Source organism: Crocodylus siamensis, chromosome 1 (genome assembly GCF_052110815.1).
Source record: "Crocodylus siamensis isolate JL-2025a chromosome 1, ASM5211081v1, whole genome shotgun sequence".
NCBI classification, from domain to species: domain Eukaryota; kingdom Metazoa; phylum Chordata; order Crocodylia; family Crocodylidae; genus Crocodylus; species Crocodylus siamensis.
In genome coordinates, this window is record NC_143395.1 from 309,946,634 (window position 1) to 309,970,154 (window position 23,521).

General features: G+C 42.9%; 2 protein-coding genes across 4 annotated transcripts; one reads left to right on the top strand and one right to left on the bottom strand.

The window, feature by feature from the left end:
* Positions 1 to 1,144: 1,144 nt before the first annotated feature.
* Positions 1,145 to 14,206, bottom strand: ABHD13 (abhydrolase domain containing 13). Its single transcript, XM_090022388.1, has 2 exons — positions 14,067 to 14,206; positions 1,145 to 6,876 (listed from the first exon to the last, which is right to left on the bottom strand). Exon 2 carries the CDS (start codon positions 6,839 to 6,841, stop codon positions 5,828 to 5,830), a length of 1,014 nt encoding a protein of 337 aa, XP_089878514.1. The 5' UTR covers positions 6,842 to 6,876; positions 14,067 to 14,206; the 3' UTR covers positions 1,145 to 5,827.
* A 40-nt stretch (positions 14,207 to 14,246) lies between these two features.
* LIG4 (DNA ligase 4) lies at positions 14,247 to 19,602 on the top strand. 3 transcript variants are annotated; one of them, XM_090022360.1, is made up of 2 exons: positions 14,247 to 14,322; positions 15,859 to 19,602. In XM_090022360.1, the coding sequence occupies exons 1-2, from the start codon at positions 14,262 to 14,264 to the stop codon at positions 18,621 to 18,623; spliced, it is 2,826 nt and encodes a 941-aa protein (XP_089878486.1). In that variant the 5' UTR covers positions 14,247 to 14,261; the 3' UTR covers positions 18,624 to 19,602. The 3 variants fall into 3 exon arrangements, with proteins under 3 accessions (XP_089878486.1, XP_089878494.1, XP_089878502.1); XM_090022368.1 differs by lacking the exon at positions 14,247 to 14,322 and adding an exon at positions 14,517 to 14,584; XM_090022376.1 differs by lacking the exon at positions 14,247 to 14,322 and adding an exon at positions 14,602 to 14,623.
* Positions 19,603 to 23,521: the final 3,919 nt, after the last annotated feature.

The following is a 23,521-nucleotide window of genomic DNA, read 5'->3' on the forward strand; positions in this document are numbered from 1 at the left end:
AGGTAACTTAAGAGATTTTTACATTGGCTTTGTATTTTCACCTCATTTTCAATCCAGTTCAAGTAGCAAAGTATTCCAACAGGTCTCAGTACTCTGGGTAAGATGGAGAAGGCCTATATCAGAGGTTCCATTTTGGCAGGAACACCAAACATGCCCCATGCCTTGATTTGGCATGCTGGGGCAGACTGGGGGGAGGGGGTCACAGCCTGATCCTCATTGCTGGCAGCAGCTGCACATGTGCCTCTGGGTGGACCATGAGGGAGGGGACCAGGGTTGTGCTGCCTTGGCCCCTTCTCTGCCCTGCGACTTAGATCACAAGCGCAGTTCCCACAAGCGTGGAGCCTGGGCGGCTATTTGCAGGCTGCCTGCTGCAGCTGCCTAGAGCCCAGGCTGACTGTGGCAGACAGCTGGGAGGCTGCAAACAGATGCATCAGGCTCCAGAGCCCCAGCACCAGCTCCAGGCTGATGGTGGGTGCATGCGTGGCTCTGGGTTGATGGTGAGGGAGGCGCCTGGAGCAGTGTAACACCAGCCCTTCCCTACTGTTTGCCATGATGTTTGTGTGCAGCTGCACTGCCCCAGAACCCAGCCAAGAGCCCTGGAGCCTGGTACAGCTGTTTGCAACCTCCCATTTTCCTGCCACTCAGGACTCTGGACAGCTGCTGTCAGCCATGGAGCCCAGTCTGCTTGCAGCAGGGCTTGGGGCCTCCCAGTTGTCCAACTGTGAGCAGCCTGAGCTCTATGGCTGGCAGCAGCTGCCCAGAGTGGGCTGGCTATGGCATGCTGAGCAAACTGGCCTCATCCCATGGTCTGGCATGTGTGCTGGGGGTTGAAGATGCCTGCACTGAATCTTTTTGCAAATGTAATAAGGTGCAATGGATGGCCAAGTCTAGATTCTATACCACAAGTTATGAGGTTCAGGAACCAACGTCAATAATTTAGTAACTGATTTACTATCTTCCTCTGAAGTAACAGAAGCTTTTCAAGAATCTGGCATCTAACATGGGCAGCCTCTATTCTAGGTACATTGACTTATTCTGTGAATCATTTCCAATGCTCTGCTTGTTAACCACACAGCAGTTACCACACAATCAGAAGACTACACTCATACTGAAGACAGGTCAAACAAATAGGAACAAGACATTAGTAGCATTTTTAATATATCAATTTATTGCATATGTCAGTACATAAAAATAGAAAATGTGTCTTGTAAAATCAATTGTATTGTAAAAACCAGAATAGAATGAAAGTGTTTGTAAAAACTGCCATGGTTAGCACATATACTGCAACATTTACGCTTAGTTTACAAAATATAGAATTAAAAGTTCTTTAAAAGAAACTCCTTTTTGAACTGAATAAAGAAAAAAAAAACAGAAGAAAAAGCATCACTTGAACATTCTGAGACTAATTCTGAATTTGAAATATCAGTTTTATTTAAATACTGAATGTGATTCTTGCATATACTTTACACTTCCGCATGGTTCTATTGTAAACTATATAGACTGGACAACATTATAAACTTGCTGTCAACAGGACATACTAATCCTTGTTTGAGCCTGCAATGTGCAGGAGGCACTGGTATTATTTTTGGCAAAAGTGCCTCTTACAAAAGTTGCACATTAAAAAAAAAAGTGATGAAGTGAAATATGAATGGAGATATAGGTACATCTCTGCTAATTTCAAATGCCACGTCTTGGGATTTGAGGGGTTCAAAAATTCAGCCTGGTTTGTCACCACAGAGCACCCAAGGTTGACATCACTGATTAGCCAGGAGACGCTGACATGCACATTATTTCATACTATATAGATTAATTTATTCCACTCAATATATATCTACCCTTACAACTGGGAGATTGTCCACAAATATCAAGTGTCAAATACATTTGTGCTATATTACTCATAAATTTTACCTGAGAACGGACATAAGGGCAGCTATATTAGTCGTTTTTTCCTTATTTAAAATTCCAGCTTATCTTTGCGTTTCACAGTTTCAAAATTTGGGGCTGGGAAAATGTAAACATAGATCAGTAGACAGTCCCAAGTGTTTCCACAGATTAGAGCAAAAAGGAAAAAGTGCTTGTGCACTGGGTAACCTCTCACAAAGACTCTATTAGCAGTTATACTACTTTGTCCAATTCATTAGAAATCTATCAAACTTTTTATAAGACTGACACCGTTCCTACTTTTAAACCCAAAGGTGACTGTGTAAATCCTGTAATCATAGTCCTCACTTCTCAAACATAAGAATAATTCATACTTTTCATAGTTAAACACATACGCTCATATTTTTCCTAAGATGGTGTATTCTATCTGATGGTGGCCACCCTGCGGCACAAGTGCCATAAATGGCATGAGGCAGCTTGTGTGTGTGGCATGTGGCATATCATAGAGGAAGAAACAAACACAGGGACAGATAGGGCAGGAAACAAAGCAGCACAACAGGCTAGGTAGGGGAAGGGGAGTGGCATGGCACTTGGGAGGAGTGTAGAGCTTACCTAGAGACATGCCAGCCAAAAAGGTTGGGTCCCACTTTTTTATACAAATGAAAGCTGGCACAGATTAAGTTGTCTAATTCCTATTGCATTTTTCAGTTAACATAGCTAACCATTCATCTGACTCTTGGCAGTTTTAACATATTATTCAGTCATCTAAACAACTATCCATAACAGCGGCTTCTTAAACTGTAAAGTCACTAGTAAATAACTTGTTACTATAAAGTTTGAAAGTGTGTATGTGCAGACAATACTCTTCACTTGTCACCGACTGATGTTCCAGCTGGAAAGGATTCCTGGCAACAACAAAAAAAAGAGACCAATTCTGCACTGTGCTACTAATAGAAATACAGTTTACAGCATTGCAACATTACAGAGACATTAATAACATTAGTTTATGTGCTCCCCATCTCTCTTCCCAGAAACTTCAAAATCTGTGGTTGCACTCTTACTAAAATTTAATTTCTCATCCATGCTGTTCAATGCAACCACTAATGCCACCTCCAAGACACAAGAAAGGAGGGAAAATTAGCGTGTGGTGCTGGTGAGTATCTTGCTCCTCAGTGTAATAACCCTATACATATTTAGGGATAAGAACATATCCTATATCCATGACATGCAGGCTTTCAGTTTTACTACTTGACATCCTACAGATACTAAGGTGAGAAGGTAGGGCTTGGGGACTAAGGATTGTAGAGAGAAAGTGTATGGCTTGAACAGGTCTAAATGGTCATAAACCTTGGTTTTCTTCCTCCCAACCATAAACTCCTATGCACAAAAACTGCCTTGACAATGAAGGGCCCATCTAGGTACTACTCATACAATGAAGGCATAAAGAGCCCTTTGCAGTGTCAGTTTATACCAAGGGGGAAGAAAACAAAAGCCAACCGCCTCACATTAGAATTCAGCTTCTGCCTTGGAAACCCAATTTATGCTGAGCATAATCATTTAACTGAAAATCACAACAGCTCTTGAAGCAACTATTTACTGAGCTGAGTTTATACCTTTTCATGAATAATAAACTGCATAGTCCATTCCCCGGCTAAAAAGCAAGATAGCAATGCTTGTTCCACTTAAGTGGCTACAATATATTCATTTTATTTTCTCTTGGGCTTTACTTCGGTTCAAATCTAGATGGTTCAGGGGAAGAGCAGCAACAAGGTGTAAGAACCATGCATTGTAACCATCAGAATACACCAGTAAAATGATTATGATGTATCAAAACCTTTTTTGTGTGCAATAGTTGCTATTTCTACATAATACAGGAGAAAGAGAAAAAAGGCATGCCACACAATACGGAAAGAACAGGATATCACAAGGAAGTCAGAAAATAGAGCCAAATCAAACTGAAGCAAAAGAAAATGTATAAATATTTTCATGTTTACTCAAGTAATTGTAAGGGCTCTTGGCTGCATCACTACAGAAAAAAATAAATACTTACCAGGTAGATGGCAACAGTATAAGACACCACACACCTTTGTTTAAAACCCAGGAAGGAATGCTTCTGAAAGTTACTCTCGAATAGAAGGGCAAGGATCTTTCTGGGTGTTATCCCTGCATGATGTACATTTCTTAGATCATCACTTCAACACTACCACTACTCTGTATTACAGAGATATTTTACTACTACAGTCAGTATTTTTCCCTCTGTTAATTATGTATCCAATCATGTGTGGTACTTGTACTTCTAGTCATAGAGCGCCTTTTCAGGAAAGCAGCTTTATTTATTGACATCAACAGAATTTAAGCACAGGCTTAAATAAGGACAAAATTAAACTTGTGATTAAGTGCTTTTCTGAATGAGGGCTTACCTGTAATAACAAAAAAGCTAAATTTAGAGAATTCACCCTTATGAGCCATTGTATTTTAGCGTGAAAAAAAAATCCTTTTTCCATACGTATTTTTCTTCCATTACATTATTTTTGCCTAAGCAAATAGATTTAATTACTTGCTGCAGCTGACAAATTAAGTAAGGGATTTATACATATGCACTAGTAAACGTTAACCAAACTGGAGAGACACCTTTGATGCATGTTTTGTAAGGATCCTCACTCTGGTCATAATCAGGCTCTCTCACTTCATGATTAAATAATGTCGACAATAAAAGTGGTCACTATTAACACTGACTCTTAATATAACTAAAGCAATTCACATTTATGTTGAGGATACAATCTGCATGCACACTGTCCGATGGCATTTAGATAATTTAGGAAAACAAGCGACTCAAGTGTTAAAAATAAAAGCTGTCTGTTTCCTAGACTTTAACAGGTGAGGGTTTGTTCAATGTTTATTTACACTGTTGCTATGGTATGGGTAATAATGGTAAAATAAAACTAAAAATGTACTTTATATAGCTTATTTTAGAGATGGAGGTGAAGGGCACAGATGTAATTTTTGAAGTTTACTTAATTTTAAAAAAAAGTCAACCAAAAGCATATTTCTACTTCTTCCATAGTTAGCATCGCTCTCCCCAGTGTTTTCCCTTCCACTTTAGGCACCCATATGAAATGATCTGATGCTTTATATAATGTCAGTCAGAAGCACATCCAACTAACAATGGTTAAGAAGTAGTGGGAACAGTCAGTTTAGCAAGTTATACCTGGATTTTACATTTTATCCCTTTTTTGCCATTTTCTTTTTCTGAATGCAAACTATTCTGAACAAAAACTATCTGCCTCTGTGTAATTGGTATAACTTTATAGATGCTACTAAAATAGAAATACTGAAATGAATATAGGAAAAGTAGCTTTTCTTCTTGACCTCTAATTTGTAATATACATCTCATCATAAAAATAGATTACACTTATGCATATATGATCCTGAATTATTTCTCTATCATGAATGCTATTTACATGACTTAGCACACTAAAAGTCTCCATCTTCAATAACAGCGCAAGGAATAAAACACTACCATGCATGGTATACTTAAGGTAAGTCTTAGAAATGTTACAGAACATATTTTGCTAACCATGATTGTCCAATTAGCCAATACACACACCAGAGAATACTGAAGAGCCTCCTGTTATCTCAACCTAATGTCATTTGTACTAATGTAGTAACAAAATTTTAATAGCTTCCATTGTCTATACTGAACAAATGGAAGATATGAACAAACATATAAAAAGGCATGGGAAAGACATGTAGAAATGTTCACTCAGTTACAATGTTGCAAAATATAAAAACTACCTGGAACGTCATAATAAAGTATTAGACCTTTCCAAGTTTAATTCTGCTCATTAGGCAAGTACAGACATAATATACATTTAAAAATGGACATTCTTTTACCACTTTTCACAAATCAAGGTACAGTGCAATTTAATCAGAAAAAGAATATCGATTATATTATTGTTACGTTAGATGATGTTTTTGCCATTTCTTCAGGGGAATGACTCTTTATAACTTCTTTGATGAACTGTTCAAGTGCAGTGAAATAACCCTGGCACTGCCAAGTGTCATTATGAGTTCCATCTGGAAAAATTGCCAATCTCTTAGTCCGAGCCGGGGATAATTCATAAAGCTGCTTCATCATAACTGGAGGAATTAACTGATCAGACAGCCCAGAGATGAAAAGAGAAGGCATTCTGCACTGAGAGATTTTTCTGTATGACAGGAATTTATTTTTGTAGCACCACAAAGGAAGATACCTCATTGGAAAGAAAGAAAACAAAGTGCTGGCCATGTGTGGGATGCTAAGGAATGTGTTCTCCACCATTATGGCAGAAATTCTATGGGAATTTTCAGAAGCTAAATGAACAGCCACTGCTCCCCCTAAGGAACGGCCAAAGAGAAAGATTTTTGTTTTATCAAGATCAGATCTAGTCATCACATAGTCTAGTACAGCCTCAGAATCTAAGTAGAGACCTTCTTCACTTGCTTCTCCTTCACTTTTCCCATAACCTCTATAATCAACCAGCAGTAAGTTTACTTTCAGGTTTACCAGCATCAGCAAAGCATTTGGTAACCTATGACCAATGTTGCCTGCATTTCCATGAAAATAAATGATAGTAGGAGAATATGCTGCATTGTCTCCAGTATATCTCAGCAGAATAAGATTGAGAAGAACTCCATCTTTGGTTTTGATGAAGATGTTTTCATGTGGTATACCAGTAGGCATAGGAACATAAAGACGTGAAGAAGAGGGCTGTTCAGGGAAGTAAAGTAGTACATCCTGGAATTTATATAGTATACCTGCTATTGATACAAATATTAACATAAGTAATGTAATGCCGCCATACAAATGAAAAGTTACTATCAAAGGTAAGAGAGAAATACGGCAGAGACCCCAAGACCACGAAGCCAAAGCTAGCAGCCACCTTTCAATAAAGGTCCAAAGCATCCATGACTTTTCCATTGTAATAGTCAGTGATCTTTCAGTCCATACGTATCCTGTGGGGGGAAAAAACCCAACGCGTTACAAGGATAAATTTATAAGCAGATAAACATACCAAGCATTCAGATTCCAACAAATTAATAGCAAGTCACTACATAAAGATAAGGTACACACATTTGGGATGAGGGGAAAAAAGGGTCAAAGAATTACTGTTGGTTTCCAATTTATTTACATAAAAAATTGCAGTACCTTACAGGAAAAATACTGGTAGTAATATTAAGTGCAAGAACAAAACAAGAGAGGCTTTTGGCATGTACTGACATTCACTCTCCAAGGAGAAACTCTCTTGGGTTAGCCCTGGTTGTTCCCAGGTTATTTTTCCCCTTGAGTGGCCCTTTTTACCCTGGGTGAAGAAGACTGACTAGCTGTACAGTCGTGGTTGAAACTGAATGTCTGTACATTGCTGGCCATGCACAGCCACATGTGGGATGTTTTGTTTACATTAATGCTATTAACTACTACTGTCCCAAACTGCCTCCCCTTAAGCATTAGGACTGCTAGTCACCTTAGCCTCCACTCCATATTGCATATTACAGTATTTGCCCAAATGCTTCCTTATAGCTAGCTGCAAGATCCAGAGACAAAGATTTGTATTCTACCCATGACAAACATTTTAACTTGATAATCTTAATATATGAAGGCTCAGAATAACTTTCTTCTCAACACTAACTTTGCAGCTGCATTATGCTGGGGACGGGGGAGAGGGGTGTTTAACTGAAATAACAGGACCAGATGAAAGGAAGACTACTGTGACAAGACTCAGGCATTTCGTCACACTATCTGGTATAATACCGAGGTTTACATTATGCTAAACTGATCATATTCAGTTCAAGATTTCTGCTATAAATGCCCTAGCCACATTCCTTCCTATCTGTTACTGGCCATCAATTAGTAAACATATTTACATGCGCCTGTCATCAGCTTTTGCTACAAAGGATAGTTATATTGTTGTACCAGGCCAATGATAAAAAACAGTCAATTGGCTATACCACACTCTGATCAACAGTTTCAAGCAAAGTTTGGACCAGCAAGAGATTCATGTCCTCCTAACAAAAGTACACTCAAAGAAAGTGTCATCAATAACAGTTCCCATCATTCATACCCCTAATTTTAGTCCATAAGCCAGATCTGAGTGAAGTTCACTATATGCACTGAAAGTCATTGCTACACTCGCTGCTGTGACTGAAGTGTAGCACAGAACTGAGCAGAGATTGAAAAACCTGCCTGAGCGTAAGAGTAGATACTCAAGCAAAAATCCCTTATTTGGTGCTATCAGGGCCAACTTGCTGTCTCAAGCTAGGCAGCCAACTTAAGGCCAGCTCGGGTTATTTCTACGCAGAACCTGCAACATGAACATCCCTATTTAAATTCCAAGCATCTGTATTTAAATAATTAAATTATACATAACACAATTAGTTTTAGAGATAAAGGAACACAAGACAAGAAAAAGCGTCTGAAATCATCAGGGCCAGTCCCCAGCTATCATAGGAAACCATGTCTGATTAAGTCTGGTGGTATATAACATAAGCTTGGAGAACATGCATGCATGCACACACAGACACATGTGCGACTTTCAGCACTGGCTATTCAATAGTCAAAGATACAGATGAGAAAAGGGAACTCCAATTTAGAGATCAGTTTCCTGCAAGGTGTTCTTCCCCACTGTCATATGAAACAGAACCAGATTTGTTCCAGGTTAAAAAAAATGACAAAACCCCCAAAACAAAACAAAACAAAACCCCACAATATCCATGATTCTGTGCTTTACAACTAGTTGAAAGGAAATGGGGGGTGGAATAATTTCAGACATTCCCTCAACACTAGCATCTGAAGAGTAATAGAAGAGCATTAGATTGGCAGCTAGCAACTTCGTATATAAAAGTCATTAAGATTTTTAAAAATACTTGTGCAAACTTTTTCAAAATGTGAGGGAAGGCACAAGTGATAGTTCAAATACTTTTTCTAGAGCTCAATGGAAATTAAGCCAGGGAAGAGATCCTATGAACTGAAGTGAACACAGAATTGTTTTAAAGTTATGACTAACATTTTCTTCGGGGATAAGTACTGTATCACTGTCCATCACACAGAGCTTTACTATGAGCATATCTAACAAATGCAACATCACAAACAGGTAAAATCTATTTTCTACCAAAAGAGGATAAAGGAATAGATGAACCTACAAATAACTATGCTACTAAGAATTAAATACCAACTGCATTGGAAGGACAGCCACAATTTGTAAAACCTATTATCAAAGCATTATAGCTCCTTATTATAAATACAACTAGTCATCATTTGTAAGCCATGGTTAACACACAGAAGCAGAAAATGGGAAGTCTTAACCACAGGTGCCTGTACTTGAATAAACAAATGTGAGTGTAAGTATATAAATATTAAATATTTAAAACTATATTTAGATAACAGTTTCCACCATGGCAATTAAAGTCAGCTAGGAATAAAATCTAAACTTTGCCTTTTTTTTTTTTTAGGTTAATATCTGAAAGTAGCATAAGAATTGAAAAGCATACAAAAACATGTCTAACACTGTGAGAAACAAGCATACCAAAAATTAAAAGAACTATCAACACAGCCCAAAACAAAAATCTACTGCTTAAAGAAAAAGCAATGAAGGCCCAAAGCTTCTTAATCTCCATAATACACATGGCCACTGAAGCCAGCCCCTCTCAACACATCAATAGTTTCTTCTAGACTACCAATAAGAAGTAGTGCTTAAGAGATCAGACATGCAAAAGAAAAACAAAAAAAAAGCACCTGCAAAATAGTCAAAACACCAAATTAACTTCATGTTTTTGGATTATTCTGGCCCTGAGGGGAGTATCAAGTTGGCACAGCACCGTATCACACCTATACCACCAAGAGTGAAGAGGAAAAGAAAGGACGGTCAGTGCATTTCTGTGATTCAGGATACCCCCTGTTGCCAGCACCTGTGATTCAGGATCCCCCCTGTTGCTATTCCAACCCTGTTCAGAGCTATGATACACTTTTGAGTTACTATGAGACTATTTCTGACTATTCCACAAAACTGGAAGAGAACCTGGCTGCCCTAGAGACAGACTCTACTTTTGGGGGGCGCAGGGGGTTGATTTTTTTGCTGGACAAAATTGTATAGTTGGAAGAGATGTTAGACAAACTTCTGTGGCTGAAAACTTGTCCAACATCTTTCCCATCTATGTATTTGGTCCATTTACAAATATCACTCCAAAAAACCTTGTTTCTATCGTATTTCCTGGACCATCATGGCTACAAAAACAATCCAACCAATAAAGGTAACATAGACTCATTACAACCACTTCCACAACCAACATTCTGACTCCATATCCTAAACTCAATACAAAGTTACGGGTCATATAACACTTCCAACAATTATAGAAGCATCAACCCTACATGTGGATCAGCCCATGGCCCAAAAATACTTATAATTTAATAACTTATAAAATATTTATTTGAATTCAAGATAAGGTCTGTCCCCCCCTTTAATACGAGGGGGGAAACCCCTAGTCTTTGATTCGAGTACAAGTTACCAGGGCAATATCTGCCACCTCTGACCCCAACTCCCGTCTATCCCTCACCATGTCTCCCTTCTATCACCAACTCTGCCCTACACCTTCTCCAACCCACCACCTGTATCCCACAGTCTTTCCTGGGCCCAGATGGAGCTGCTGCCACTACAGCTGCAATCATTGCAGCAGCTACTGTGTGGTTAGGCTGGGGCTGAAGCAACCATGAGCTCTGTGCCCTGGATTGGAAAGGAGCTGGATTGCTGCTGAAGGGTAAATGCAGGTGGGATGGGGACAGGTGTTGCAATGCACAGGCAGCATGAAGGCAAGTGGTAGTAGGGTGGTGACAGGTAGCAGGAGGTAAGAACCTAATTAAGCGCAATTAATTGAGTTTAAAAATTCAGCATAATTTTGGATTTTGGTAAATACAGCAGAACTAACAACAACCCCCTCCCCAACAAAATACTATGGAATAATTTCTAGGTGTGCACCAATAGCCAGAAGCCACTGGTCCAGCACACGGCCCACACCATGCCCTCCCGGATGAATGGGCAACTGGATGGGGCAGGCCAGAAAGAGCCCCAGCTTCATCCTGCCGCACCCTGGGCAGATCTGGGGTCACACGATCCCCCACTCTCCCATGACCTCCTAGACGAGTGGCAGAAGCAATGGTGGGAGCCACCGGACAAGCGGGCAAGGCCAGATGAACGGCTCCTGGACAAGCACAATGGTGGGAGCCACCCCCTCCCCTCCCCTCCCTGCACGAGCTACGGCTCCGTCCCATACCCACCCTACCCCGACTGGGCACTGCTTGCCCCAGTCCTAGCCCCAGCCCTCCCTCCCTCAGGGGCCTTGATCTGCCTCTCCATGTTCCTTCCCTCCCCCTTCCTCTTCTACCACAGACTTACCAGCTGCACACAGCTCTCCAAGATGCCAGGATGTGCTCCTTGCTGCCTACGTGCTATATAGCAGCTGCGCACATGCCCAGGCATTTATTGGCCAGATTATTGGTCACATCAGGCTGATTTCCAATACAATCAATTTTCTTTATATCAGTCCCAATCCAATATGGGATCAATGTATTAGTTCACCTCTAATAATTTCCTTAATTCTCACTGTTACTGGTAAAAGCAAAAAACTCTTTCACTTTTCCTTGCTCTGTTTATGAAACAGAGTTAAACTGTTCCAGCAAATTTTCAAAATCCTATTTCTTCTCACAAAGGATGGGAAAAACTGAGATATTTTAGAGAAGTAGAACAGAAAATACGCCCCAAAAAAAGGCATAGTGCACCCTTAGGTGATCTGAAATAATATGCTCCACAACACAAAAAAAATGAGCAATTAACTTTTCATTTAAGCATGTCCAGTACAACATAAATAATTCTTCATTAACACTGCAATTAAGTCCTGTGTGAGACATACTGTCAACTAAATTTTTCTACTCAAAAGAATGTTTAAAAATTATCTGTTTTAAAAAGAATGTTTAAAAATTATCTTTATTATCTGTTTGTTTGCTTATTTTTATTTGAGGTTTCTGCCCATATTTATACAGAAAGGTCAGTGTCATACGTGAAAAAGAGATTGGAGCGTGTGTATACACACACATACACACAAATGTACTGACCCAAGAAAAAAGCTTTAATAAATACAGAGGTGCATATAAGAATGGCACTTCCTAGGGGTACATCAGCATTGAAAAAAGGGAGAAATGATGTTATCTACCATCGGTCTTTTTTGGTTGCTATAGTCAATAATTATGGCTGTGTGCCCAGAGCAACCACAGTGAGCACAATCTGGTCTTCACGCCCCGCTGCTGGCCCAAGCCTGTGGCAGACTATGGTCCTGGCAATCAATGGGAGGGTGTGCCAAGGAGTGGTCACAGGGTGCGATGCTCAGCAAGAAAGGAACTGTTACAGGCTTCTGCTGCTGCTGCAATGACAATTTCGCATGCACATCAGAGGCTTGAGCACTGGGGCTGCCATGGAGATGGTGGGCTGCTCACAGGTAGGGTAAGGTGTTGCGCGAGGGGTATTCCACTCTGCCAGAAACCTTTGCAAAAGCAGGTTCTCCCTGGCAGATGTGGGAGCTCAGGAGCACAGGGCCCACCGGTGCTGAGGCAGTGGCATGCTCTGCGGCTCCAAACATGCCCAGCACTGCTCTTCACGCAAGAGTCTGCCTCACCCACCCCAGAGGGCAGCACAGCTTTCATGGGAAGCGGGGCTGCAGGTAGGAGCTGTGGATGAGGGGGCAATCAGAAAAGCAGTGACTGCCTTATTCCCACGAGGGCTGCAGCAGCCAGCCAAGAAAATCTTTGATTAGGATAGACAAAAGGAGAAAATCAGGCTGGAGCCATGCCACTATTTGTTTGCTTTTTCAAAACAAGTTTAATACTCCACTCACTTCAAACAACCTGAACAAACACTGGAAGTGCAGTTTAGAGGTGCTGAAGGGTGACTGTCTAAAGAAGGATCTCCAGAAGTTCTCTCCCGCTCCACTAACCTTTGGGCTAACAATACTGTCTCTTCACTCAGACCTGCCCCTCAACCATGTGTGAGCACCTGCCTGACAATGCTAAGGAGAACACCCCCCAACCCCCATTTTTAAATTTTAAATAGGGCAGAGAGATTCTTAACACAGAATCATAGAAAGCTAGGGTTGGAAGTGACCTCAGGAGGTCACATCTAGTCCAACCCCCAACTCAAAGCAGGACCATCCCCAACTAGATCATCCCAGCCAGGGCCTTTGTCAAGCTGGGCCTTAAAAATCTCCAAAAATGGAAAGTCTACAACCTCTCTAAGTAACCTGTTTCAGTGCTTCATCATCCTACTAGTGAGAAAGTTTGTCCTAATATCCAACTTAAACTTCCCTTGCTCCAACTTGAGACTATTGCTCCTTGTCCTGTCATCTGCCATCACTGAGAATAGCCTACCTCCATCCTCTTTTGAACCCCACTTCGGGTAGTTGAAGGCCATTATTAAATCCCCATGGTGGTGGCTTGCTCTACCCTCACATTTCTGGCTGCCACTGCCAGCATCTCCACTGCTGCTCTTGTACCTGGCCCCACAGCTTAGATACCCTGGCCCATCTATCCCACACCCACTGCCAAGAGTGCCAGACAGAGCAGGCAGGTGGAAGACCACCAGGCACCCTGTGGGCAGGGTACACCTGGCCAGGCAGATAGGATTGGGTGTAAGCGCGTGAGAAGCGGTGTCTGGGAACAGGACCAGTAGGCCAAGGCCAGGATCACAGGGTGGTGACAGTGCAGGGCCAGGGCCCAGAACAGAGCCATGATCTGCTCCCCATACAACCCCATGACAGGCACCAGTTCCACGGGCGCCACATGAGGCCCACTCCCTCCTGGTCCCATCTGCCAGGCTGAAGGTGCTAGGCCTGCGGGCATCCTGGGCTGGTCTCAAAGGAGACCCCACCCACCTGCTCCCTCCAGTGCCCCTGGCACTGGGTGCGGAACGAACAGGCCCATGGGCAGACAGGATCAACTAGCATTTTGCAGCCCAAGGGCAGTGGAAACAACTGCGCGGGGAAGCCAAGGCCAGGGCAGCCTCCTCTCCCCAAGAGAAGGTCACCAAACCGACCGTGCCGCCCAGCCCAAATCACTGCTCCCCACCACCCCGACCCTTTTTGGGGGTGCTTGGCCCCGCCGCACTCACCCGCTGCCTCAGGCGCACTGCGCGGCCGGGCCGCCCCCACGGCTGCACTCCGGCTCGCCGGAGCCCCTGCGCCTCATCCTCCCCCGACAGCGTAGCTACCGCTAAGGCCAAGCCGAGCGCCGATCACCGCTCCCCGGGGCCCCGCCGCTTCCGGGACCGCAGCTGTGCCCCCGCTTCCGCTTCCGGGGACAGGAGATGAGGCCACAGCCCCCAGAAACGGCCCGAACCACTTGCTCAGGACGCGGGGGGGAGGCAGGTAGGAACGCGGGGCTTGTTCAGCGAACCCCGGGTTGAAACCATCCTCTAGCGTCACTGGGGGGGGAGGGTAGGACTCCGCGCGATGTCCTGGGCGATAGCGTTCCAGTTGGGCTGTACCACCATGAGCGGGGGGGGGGGGAGTGGGTAGTTCCGGTGGCGCCGGAAGTTGTTCCCCTTAGTGTCCTCGGAGTGGGTGGGTCCGGAGAGACAGATTCCGGGGGGAGTGGGGACGGGACAAGACGGTACATTTGGCGCGGGCGGTGAGTCAGATCGGGCACTCCCATTGGGGTGTGGAGGAGGTTGGGTGTTGTCTTATTGTTCTTCTCCCCCCCACCCCCATTGTGGTACATCCGTAGGGGAGGGGAAGCTGCCTCTCGTCATGCTGTAGGACACAAGTGGCCCCCAGAAGCTAGTCCTGGCGGGTGGAGGGAGGGATGGTGCCAGCCCCTAATAGCCAGTCACGAAAGGTGGCGGGGGGGTGAGGCCCGGTTCACGGGAGCCAATCTTAGCAAGGGGTGGTGTTGGCTTCCTCCAGTCCCAGCAGATGGGGGCTGGCAGGGGCGGTGCCAGGCCCCCCCAGGGACCAATCCCAGCAGGTGGGTGGCCGTGCCAGGTCCCCCATGGACCAGTCCCAGCATGTGGCAGCTGATGGGGGCAGTGCCAAGCCCTCCAGAGGCAAGTCGCAGCAGGTGGTGACTGGTGGGGGTGGTGTGAGCCAGGGGGGAGGGGGTGCTGGGCCCTAGGGCTCCATGCAGGGAACCCAAGGGTGAGCCCTGCTGCTGTAGTGTGCTGCTGCCGCCAGGAAAGCAGTGGTAGGTGGGAGCCGGCACTGCCTCTGAGTGCTGTGGGTCAGGCAAAGCTGGGACTGTTTTTCGCACAAGGCCCAGCAACCACTGGCCCCTTCTCTATGTGCATTTTGCAAGGGGTTTCATGAGGCGACTGGTGCAAAGGCTGGGTCCAGAGGGCAGGGCAGAGGTTCAGAGTACTTCGGGCATCTAGAGGAGTGCTCTGGCTGGTGCCCACTGGCCCTTCAAAGAGTCAGTTGAGCCAGTGGCCACCACATAGTGACAGTTATGCCTTCTTCCCCCCCCTTCCCCCCCACTGTTGTTTAACAGATCCTGTTTGCTTTGGGCACTGGGTATGTGTGTTGTGACTTGTGTTAAGGGCCTGATGTGGTGGTGGGATTAGCATCACATAAGTAATGGTGGTTTAGTAGAGAGAAATATTTGGATAGCTTTAAGCCAGTGATTCTTAACAAGGGCGCCATGTCACCTTAGGGTGCCTCGAGAGCCTTGTGTTGTGGTGCCACAAGGTACCACCCAACGTCAGCACTAAGTAACATTTGCAAAAAAACCCCATGAAAATGGAGAATAGCATTTTTGCAAGGGATGCTTCGGGTCTGAAAAGATTAAGAACCACTGCTTTAAACAAAGAAAGCTTCTGGAAAGCCCATCTAAGGGTTTAGAAGTATGATAACTTAATAGCCCATTTTCTTCCATTTTAAAATATTTTAAATTTTTTTTTTCTTTTACAGTGAGGGAAAAAATAGAAATTATGATGTCATCCACACCTGCTGCACAGTCATCGTCTAAGCAAACTGTAGCATCCCAAGTACCTTTTGCAGATCTCTGCTCAACTTTAGAACGGATGCAGAAATGCAAATCCCGCCCAGAGAAAACCAAGTATTTCAAGGATTTTTTAGATTCATGGAGGAAGTTTCATGGTGCCCTCCATAAAAAGGAGAAGAATGTCACGGACTCTTTTTATCCGGCAATGCGACTTATTCTTCCACAACTGGAAAGAGAAAGAATGGCTTATGGAATAAAAGAAACCATGCTTGCTAAGCTGTATATTGAACTACTTAATTTACCCAAAGAAGGAAAAGATGCCCTAAAGCTTTTAAATTATAGAACACCAGCTGGTTCACGTGGAGATGCTGGGGACTTTGCAATGATTGCCTACTTTGTATTGAAACCCAGGTGCCCAGAGCAAGGCAAATTGACTATTAAACAAGTGAATGAACTTCTAGATTCAATTGCCAGTAATAATGCTGCTAAAAGAAAGGACCTGGTAAAGAAAAGTCTCCTTCAATTAATAACTCAGAGCTCAGCTCTTGAACAAAAGTGGTTGATCCGGATGATTATAAAGGATCTAAAACTTGGTGTGAGTCAGCAAACCATATTTTCCATTTTTCATCCTGATGCTGCCGAATTACACAATGTCACGACCGATCTGGAGAAAGTTTGCAGACAGCTGCATGACCCTTCTGTATCTCTCACTGACGTTTCCATTGCATTGTTTTCTGCCTTTAAACCAATGCTTGCTGCTATTGCTAATATCCAGCAAATTGAGAAGCAAATGAACAACCAGCATTTCTTCATAGAAACTAAGCTAGATGGTGAGCGTATGCAGATGCACAAAGATGGAGATGTATACAAGTATTTTTCCAGAAATGGATATGATTATACCCAGCAGTTTGGGCCGTCTCCCCTAGAAGGTTCATTAACTCCATTTATTCATAACGTGTTTAAAAGTAACATACAAAACTGCATTCTTGATGGTGAAATGATGGCTTACAATCCCAACACACAAACTTTCATGCAGAAGGGAAACAAATTTGACATAAAAAGAATGGTGGAGGAATCTGATCTGCAAACGTGCTTCTGTGTGTTTGATGTGTTAATGGTTAATGACCAGAAGTTGGGTCATGAGATACTAAGCAAAAGGTATGAGATTATGAATGAGCTATTTACCCCAGTCACAGGCAGAATGCATATTGTGCACAAAACACACGGTAGTACCAGGAAAGAAGTGGTCGATGCGCTGAATGAAGCAATAGACAACAGGGAAGAAGGAATCATGGTAAAAGATCCTATGTCCCTCTACAAGCCAGACAAACGTGGAGAGGGCTGGCTGAAAATCAAACCAGAGTATGTCACTGGCTTGATAGATGAATTAGATCTTTTAATTGTTGGTGGCTACTGGGGAAAAGGGTTGCGTGGTGGCATGATGTCTCATTTTCTGTGTGCTGTTGCAGAGACTCCCCCTTCTGGTGGAAAGCCATCTGTTTTTCACTCTATTTGTCGTGTTGGTTCTGGCTATACTATGAAGGAACTTTATGATCTTGGTCTGAAACTGGCTAAGCACTGGAAGCCTTACTGTAAAAGAGAGCCCCCTTGTAACATTTTATGTGGGACTGAGAAACCTGAAGTCTACATTGAACCTTGTAACTCGGTCATAGTTCAGATTAAAGCAGCAGAGATTGTTACCAGTGATATGTACAAAACCGACTGCACTTTACGATTTCCTCGAATTGAGAAAATAAGAGAGGACAAGGAGTGGCATGAATGCATGACTTTGAGTATGTTAGAAGAGCTCAGAGGCAAAGCATCAGGAAAGCTAGCATCAAAGCACCTTGATGTAGCTAATAATGAACCACAAGAAAAGAAACGGAAAACTGTGCCAAAGATTAAGAAAATAATTGGTATTGCTGAGCAGTTTAAAGCCCCTGATCTTTCTAACGTAAGCAAGGTGTCAAATGTTTTTGAAGATGTTGAGTTTTGCGTTCTGACTGGAACAGAAAACCATTCAAAATCCGACCTTGAAAGCAAAATTGCAGAATGCGGTGGCAATGTAGTACAGAATCCTGGACCGGACACTTATTGCATCATTGCAGGAATTGAGAATGTAAGAGTGAAGAACGTTATCTCTTCCAATAAGCATGATGTTGTGAGAGCAGAGTGGCTTTTACAGTGTTTTCAAACCAAAATGTTTGTACCATGGCAGCCTGCTTTTATGATTCACATGACTCCAGACACAAAACAACATTTTGCACGTGAATTTGACTGTTACGGTGACAGCTACTCGGTAGATATAGATGTGGCTCAACTAAAGGAAGTGTTCTCAAGAGTTAATAATAGTATTGATGCAAAGATGCCTCTGGAAGTAATTGGTGAATTGGAAGAACGGTACTCATGGGACAGTCATCCACTCAGTATGTTTAGGCGAAACACCGTATACCTGGACCTTTATGCTGTTGTTAATGATCCCAAAACCAAGATCTGTGGAACAAGGCTAACAATTAGAGCTTTGGACTTCCGTTTTTATGGAGCAAAAGTTGTCTCACAGCTAAAGGAAGGAGTGTCCCATGTAGTTATGGGAGAAGATCGTACCCGTGTGAAAGAGATAAAAATGCTTAGAAGAACATTTGAAAAAAAATTTAAAATTCTATCTGAACTGTGGGTAACAGATTCCATAAGGGAAGGAAAGCTGCAGAGTGAAAATCAGTACTTAATTTAGAGATGCTTTAGCTAGAAGTAGAAGCATTCTCACAACTTGCTGGACATAAAAGATTGTGACATCCTTCTCTGTATTTCTAGAGCCAGATCTAGATTGCAAACTCAGTGTGCCTTACAGGGGTGTCCTCCAAAACAGTGCTGCTCTGCACACACTAGTGCCCCCAACAAGAAGCAGTGTAGCAATGTCTAATTTTGTTGGCACTATCCTTGGGTGGTGAAGAGACTGCATAGCTTCAGGTCAAGGATTATGGATAGTATATACAGAATGGCATTTTTTAAACTTGCTGAGCATGCTAAGTTTTTGGTCTAAGCATGGCTGTGTAAGTTCAAAAATTAAAGAATAACCTTCATATACTTACTGGAATTGGAGGAGAGCTATCAGTTCTAGTGATGCAGAAAAAAGCTTCAAAGTACATTACACTGGGAAGAAAAGTAGCATGCAGTACTGTTCAGTAATTTTCTGAGCTATGGTTGACTTTTCTAAATGGTAGAATGGCCAATCATATTTTTAAAAAAATCAGAACTTGTACTCTCTCTGTAAATAAGAAATGTCAGTAACATGTTTTAATATTTTCCAGTTATTTAAAATCTAGATACTGCAACATTTTAATTGAAACTGCCACTACTGAATCATTGCATAATTATCATATGGTCATCCACATTTTTGTGAAGAAAATATTTTTTGCATAAACTCTGAAAGCTACATGCTGGCTAATTCAGAATCCTTCCTTCTATTGTGCTTACAATTATTTATATTATTTATACAGGATCCTAACTCATTCCTTACCACTAATGCAAAAAAAAAAAAAAGACTTTAAGAACTGAACCCCAAATTGTAGTGGATAAAAAATTTAAAATATTTAAGTTGCATATTGAGGCTGTATTTTAAATAATGTGTCCATTATTTTAATAATGAATAGCATTTTGTAGCCAAATAAATTTTTGTACCGAATAAGTGAAATAAAAACATTTATCTTTTAGCATTGTCTTGTATATTTTTCCTGTTAGTTAAGTGGATATGAATTGCTAGTGTCTGAATTTGCATCAGTAAAGAAATAATGTGTTGTCCACTGCTGTTTAAAATGTAAATGATCCATCCCTAATTACCATTTGAGTATGGGTTTTCTGTAAATAATTTGGAGTAATATAAGTGAATAAATGGAAAGGCCATTCCTTTCTCACTTACCTTTTCTAACCTTTTTAACTAATATGGATATGAAAAGCTAACTTTGCAAATTATCCTTTAATTTGCTTTCTTGGAAATAAATATAGATGTCCAGATTAATTTAGGTATCATATGCCATATTTGCTCAAATCCAAGATGAGGGGGTTTTTTTCCCTTAGTTTGGGAGTGATAAAAGCCTTATCTTTGATTCAAATATCGGCTCAGTTAGCAGCTCAGCTCCAGCATAGTTCATTTGAAGCTGGAACTGAGCCACTACCTGTCCCAGGCTAGGATGGTTCATGCTAGGTAGAGGATTGGGGAGGCAGTTTGTGGCTGTGGGGGTGGGATTTGCAGCCTGTTTTCCCAACCCTTGCTTCTCCCACCATTTACTACTCTCTGAAACCTACCGTGCCCCTACACTCCTTGCTTCCCCTCACCCAGTTGCTCCTTTTTCTGGCTCTGGTCCCTCTGGTCCTGATCTGGCTTAGCTAGGAGCTGCTGCTACTGCTGCTGTTACTACTACTGAGTATCCTGGAGGAGCAGAGCTACAGCAGAAGGTAAGCAGGGATGGGGGCAGGCTGCAGAAGTGAGCAGATGGAGTAGGTGTGGGAGCAAGGAGTAGGAGGGGCATGCAGGCATGGGAGGCAAAGGATGGGGACAAGCATAGGGCGGGGGGACAGGCAAGGCCATGGCGGGACAAGGGGTAGGGTGTGGCCCTTCACCTGCTGATTTCCATCCCACAGCAGCGCAGGATGATGGGGAGGGGGGGTGGGACGAATTTAAGATGATCTTCCACTAATTAGATTGGATATATGAAAAATAACATACATTTCCCACGCATAGAATCTAATTATTGGGTGGGTTGTCTTAAATTTGAAGTCATCTTTGAGTCCGGTACGTGCGATAAGTCCTTTAACAGAAGTATAGTGATTCATGTGGTATGTTTAAAGGTAGCAGATACTGAACAAGTAGATTTATTTAAATGGCAGAAAATGCATGCTAGCAGAACATCAGTTTATGGGGAAAGGTAGAAAGAACTAGGGTTATTTAGTTTGGAGAAGAGAAGACTGAGGAGGGGATATGATAAGCCACGGTTGTAGGGGACAGGACTGGGATCAATGTCTTCAAACTGCAGCAGAGGAAAGTTAGGTTGGAGATTAGGAGGAACTTTCTGACAATAAAGGTGGTAAAGCATTGGAACAGGATACCTAGGGAAGTTGTGGAACCTCCATCCCTAGAAATTTTCAAGAGCACGTTAGACACTGAAGTAAGCCCCTGCTTATGAAAGCTTATGCAATGCATCTCTGATTTGGGTGCAAATCTACCTACCCTGCCTACTACTTGATATGGTTTAAGTCGGGGATGACCCTACCTTGAGTAGAGGCTGAACTAGATGACTTTGTGAGGTCCTTTCCAGCCCTACTTTTCTATGTTCCCTGCCCCCAGAGGTGTATATGATTAGAGTTTGGGCTCTAGGGCACCAAAATGGAGGCAGTTGGGGTGGTGGGGAGGGACTTGAGCCTCTGACTGCATGGAGTGGAGCAAGGGCAGGATGATCTTGTGAGAGATGTGTTACCAAAGCCCTGAATTTGGCAGTGGCTGTAGGGCCAGGGAAAGGTTAACTTGGCTCTTGACAATGACGCCTGATACTTCTCTTGTAGCAGCATCTCTTCTGCTCTGCTCCATGAGGCCAAAGGCTCAAGCCCCTCTTGCCTCTGTTTTGGAGCCTCCCTTTACTGAGCCCCTGGGACTTGTTTGTCACACAGAAGCTGTGCACTTGTTTGCCACACAGACGCGGTGCACCATGGGCACCAGTGTTAAATAGTAAAACCGTTGGGGCATATGAATTTCTTTCCCCCACGAGAAAGTGTACTCTTAAAATCAAAATGTGTAAAGAAATATACGGGGTTCCTTGCTTTTCACGTTATCTATTGATTATTTTATTTATTTATTTATTTTTAATTGGGCTTTTCTATTGCTCTAAGTATAACATATTTCAAATTTTATGGGCTTGAGGATGAAAATACCAAAGTCTGTTGTCAACCATGGAGTCATTACTGGTAACTTCATATTACACATGTTACACATATGCCTGTGTGTATTTCTTCCTTTAATATTAATTTAATGAAAGTACTCCCAATTCATGTACATTGGTAATTACTAATTAACTACATTTAAAAAAAAAGACATAGGAAGATCTGGTAAAAATTGGACCAAATTCTTACTCGTTTAGAATTCTATTTAGGTTGTGACTAGTCTGTGTGCATAATCCTATCCTGCTAAGCAAACAAAAATATTTTACAAAAAGGTGCTTTTCTTTCATGTTGGTAGAAGTAGAAGGGGTCCTAAAGGAAGGATGTAAGAAGGGAAACACATAGTAGGAGTTAAAGTTTTTTGTTGAAATGTTGTAAAGGCTCTCTTACACTGAAAAATAGTTTAACTTACATATAACTAAAATGATGTAATTTATTTTTTGTGTCAACTATATGAACAGGTAAGGAAGAAGGAATTTAGAATGAATAATTTATTACCACTGCCACACTGAGGTTGATCATGTCCATCATATCTTTTTTTAACAGTCTTCTTTTCCAATATTTTAATAAAGTATCTGGTAGTCTTCTATAAGTGTGGTAGATTTAAGGAAAGGGGGGAAAAAAAAAAAAAGCAACCCATCCTCCCCTCCAGCCTTTTCCAATCTAGGGGTATGACCTGCTATTTCTTTTTTCCCCCCTCTATCCTGTCTTGTAGATTACCTTATTTTGACTGAGATTCTGTTTAAAATTCTGCAAATGGTGCCAACATTCCTCTACTTTAGTACAATCTATGTATTTGGATCTCTTAAGGGTATTTTAACAACCCTTTCAGTAACAGGACACTGTCCTTTTTCTCTTTCTTAACCAGTGGTATGTTAGGGAGTTCCTGGTGGTTTTGTGCAATGCCTTGTAATTGTGTGACAAAGTTGTTTATTAGACATAGATTAGTCGGGCACTTGTATGGGATACTTAGGATAGCAATGTCCCTGCTTTGAGCAGGGGTTTGGATGGGATGACCTCATGGGGCGCAACCAGACGAGCCTGCATGTGTCTCTTGCAGCATCTCAAACCCCTTTGAGACACTGAAAGAGGCATGTGCAGGAATGGGAAAAGGTTCACCCCGCTGCAAGTTTGCAGCTCAGGGGCAAAATTAGACCCCTGGACATCCAGAGGTCAAAAAAAAATGAAGCAAAGAAAAACAGGGTAAGGCACAGTACTGGACTGTGCTCTGGGGCAACTGGGTCTTGGATCCTCCACAGAGATGCTTTGGCTGCCAGGGTGGCCTTCGCCCTGGTGCTCCCTACCCATGCAGGGCAGGCAATGTGCCAACAGCAGGGCTGCAGTGCTGGTAAGTAAGGGGTTGGGGGGGGCTGTAGGAGGGGGAAGGGGACCACGGGGGGATCCCCACTGGCCCCACCCACTCCCCTAGCCCTGCTCTGCCTGCCTCCCAAGCCCTGCCAATCTCTTCCCACCCGGCTCCACCCCCTGCCTGCCCTGCCCAGCCACATCTCCCCCATCCCCCTGAAGCCCCCAGTCCCTGCCTCCCAACCCCATGCATCCCCACAATTTAAAAAAAAACAAACCAAAAAAACCTGACCCCCCCCAGCACTTACCAGCAGTTCTAGCTGCCCGTCTGAGTCACTGGGGCCCCGCCCCCACAGGGCGGGGCTAGGTGACCACTCCAGTGGCCCTAGCCTGGGC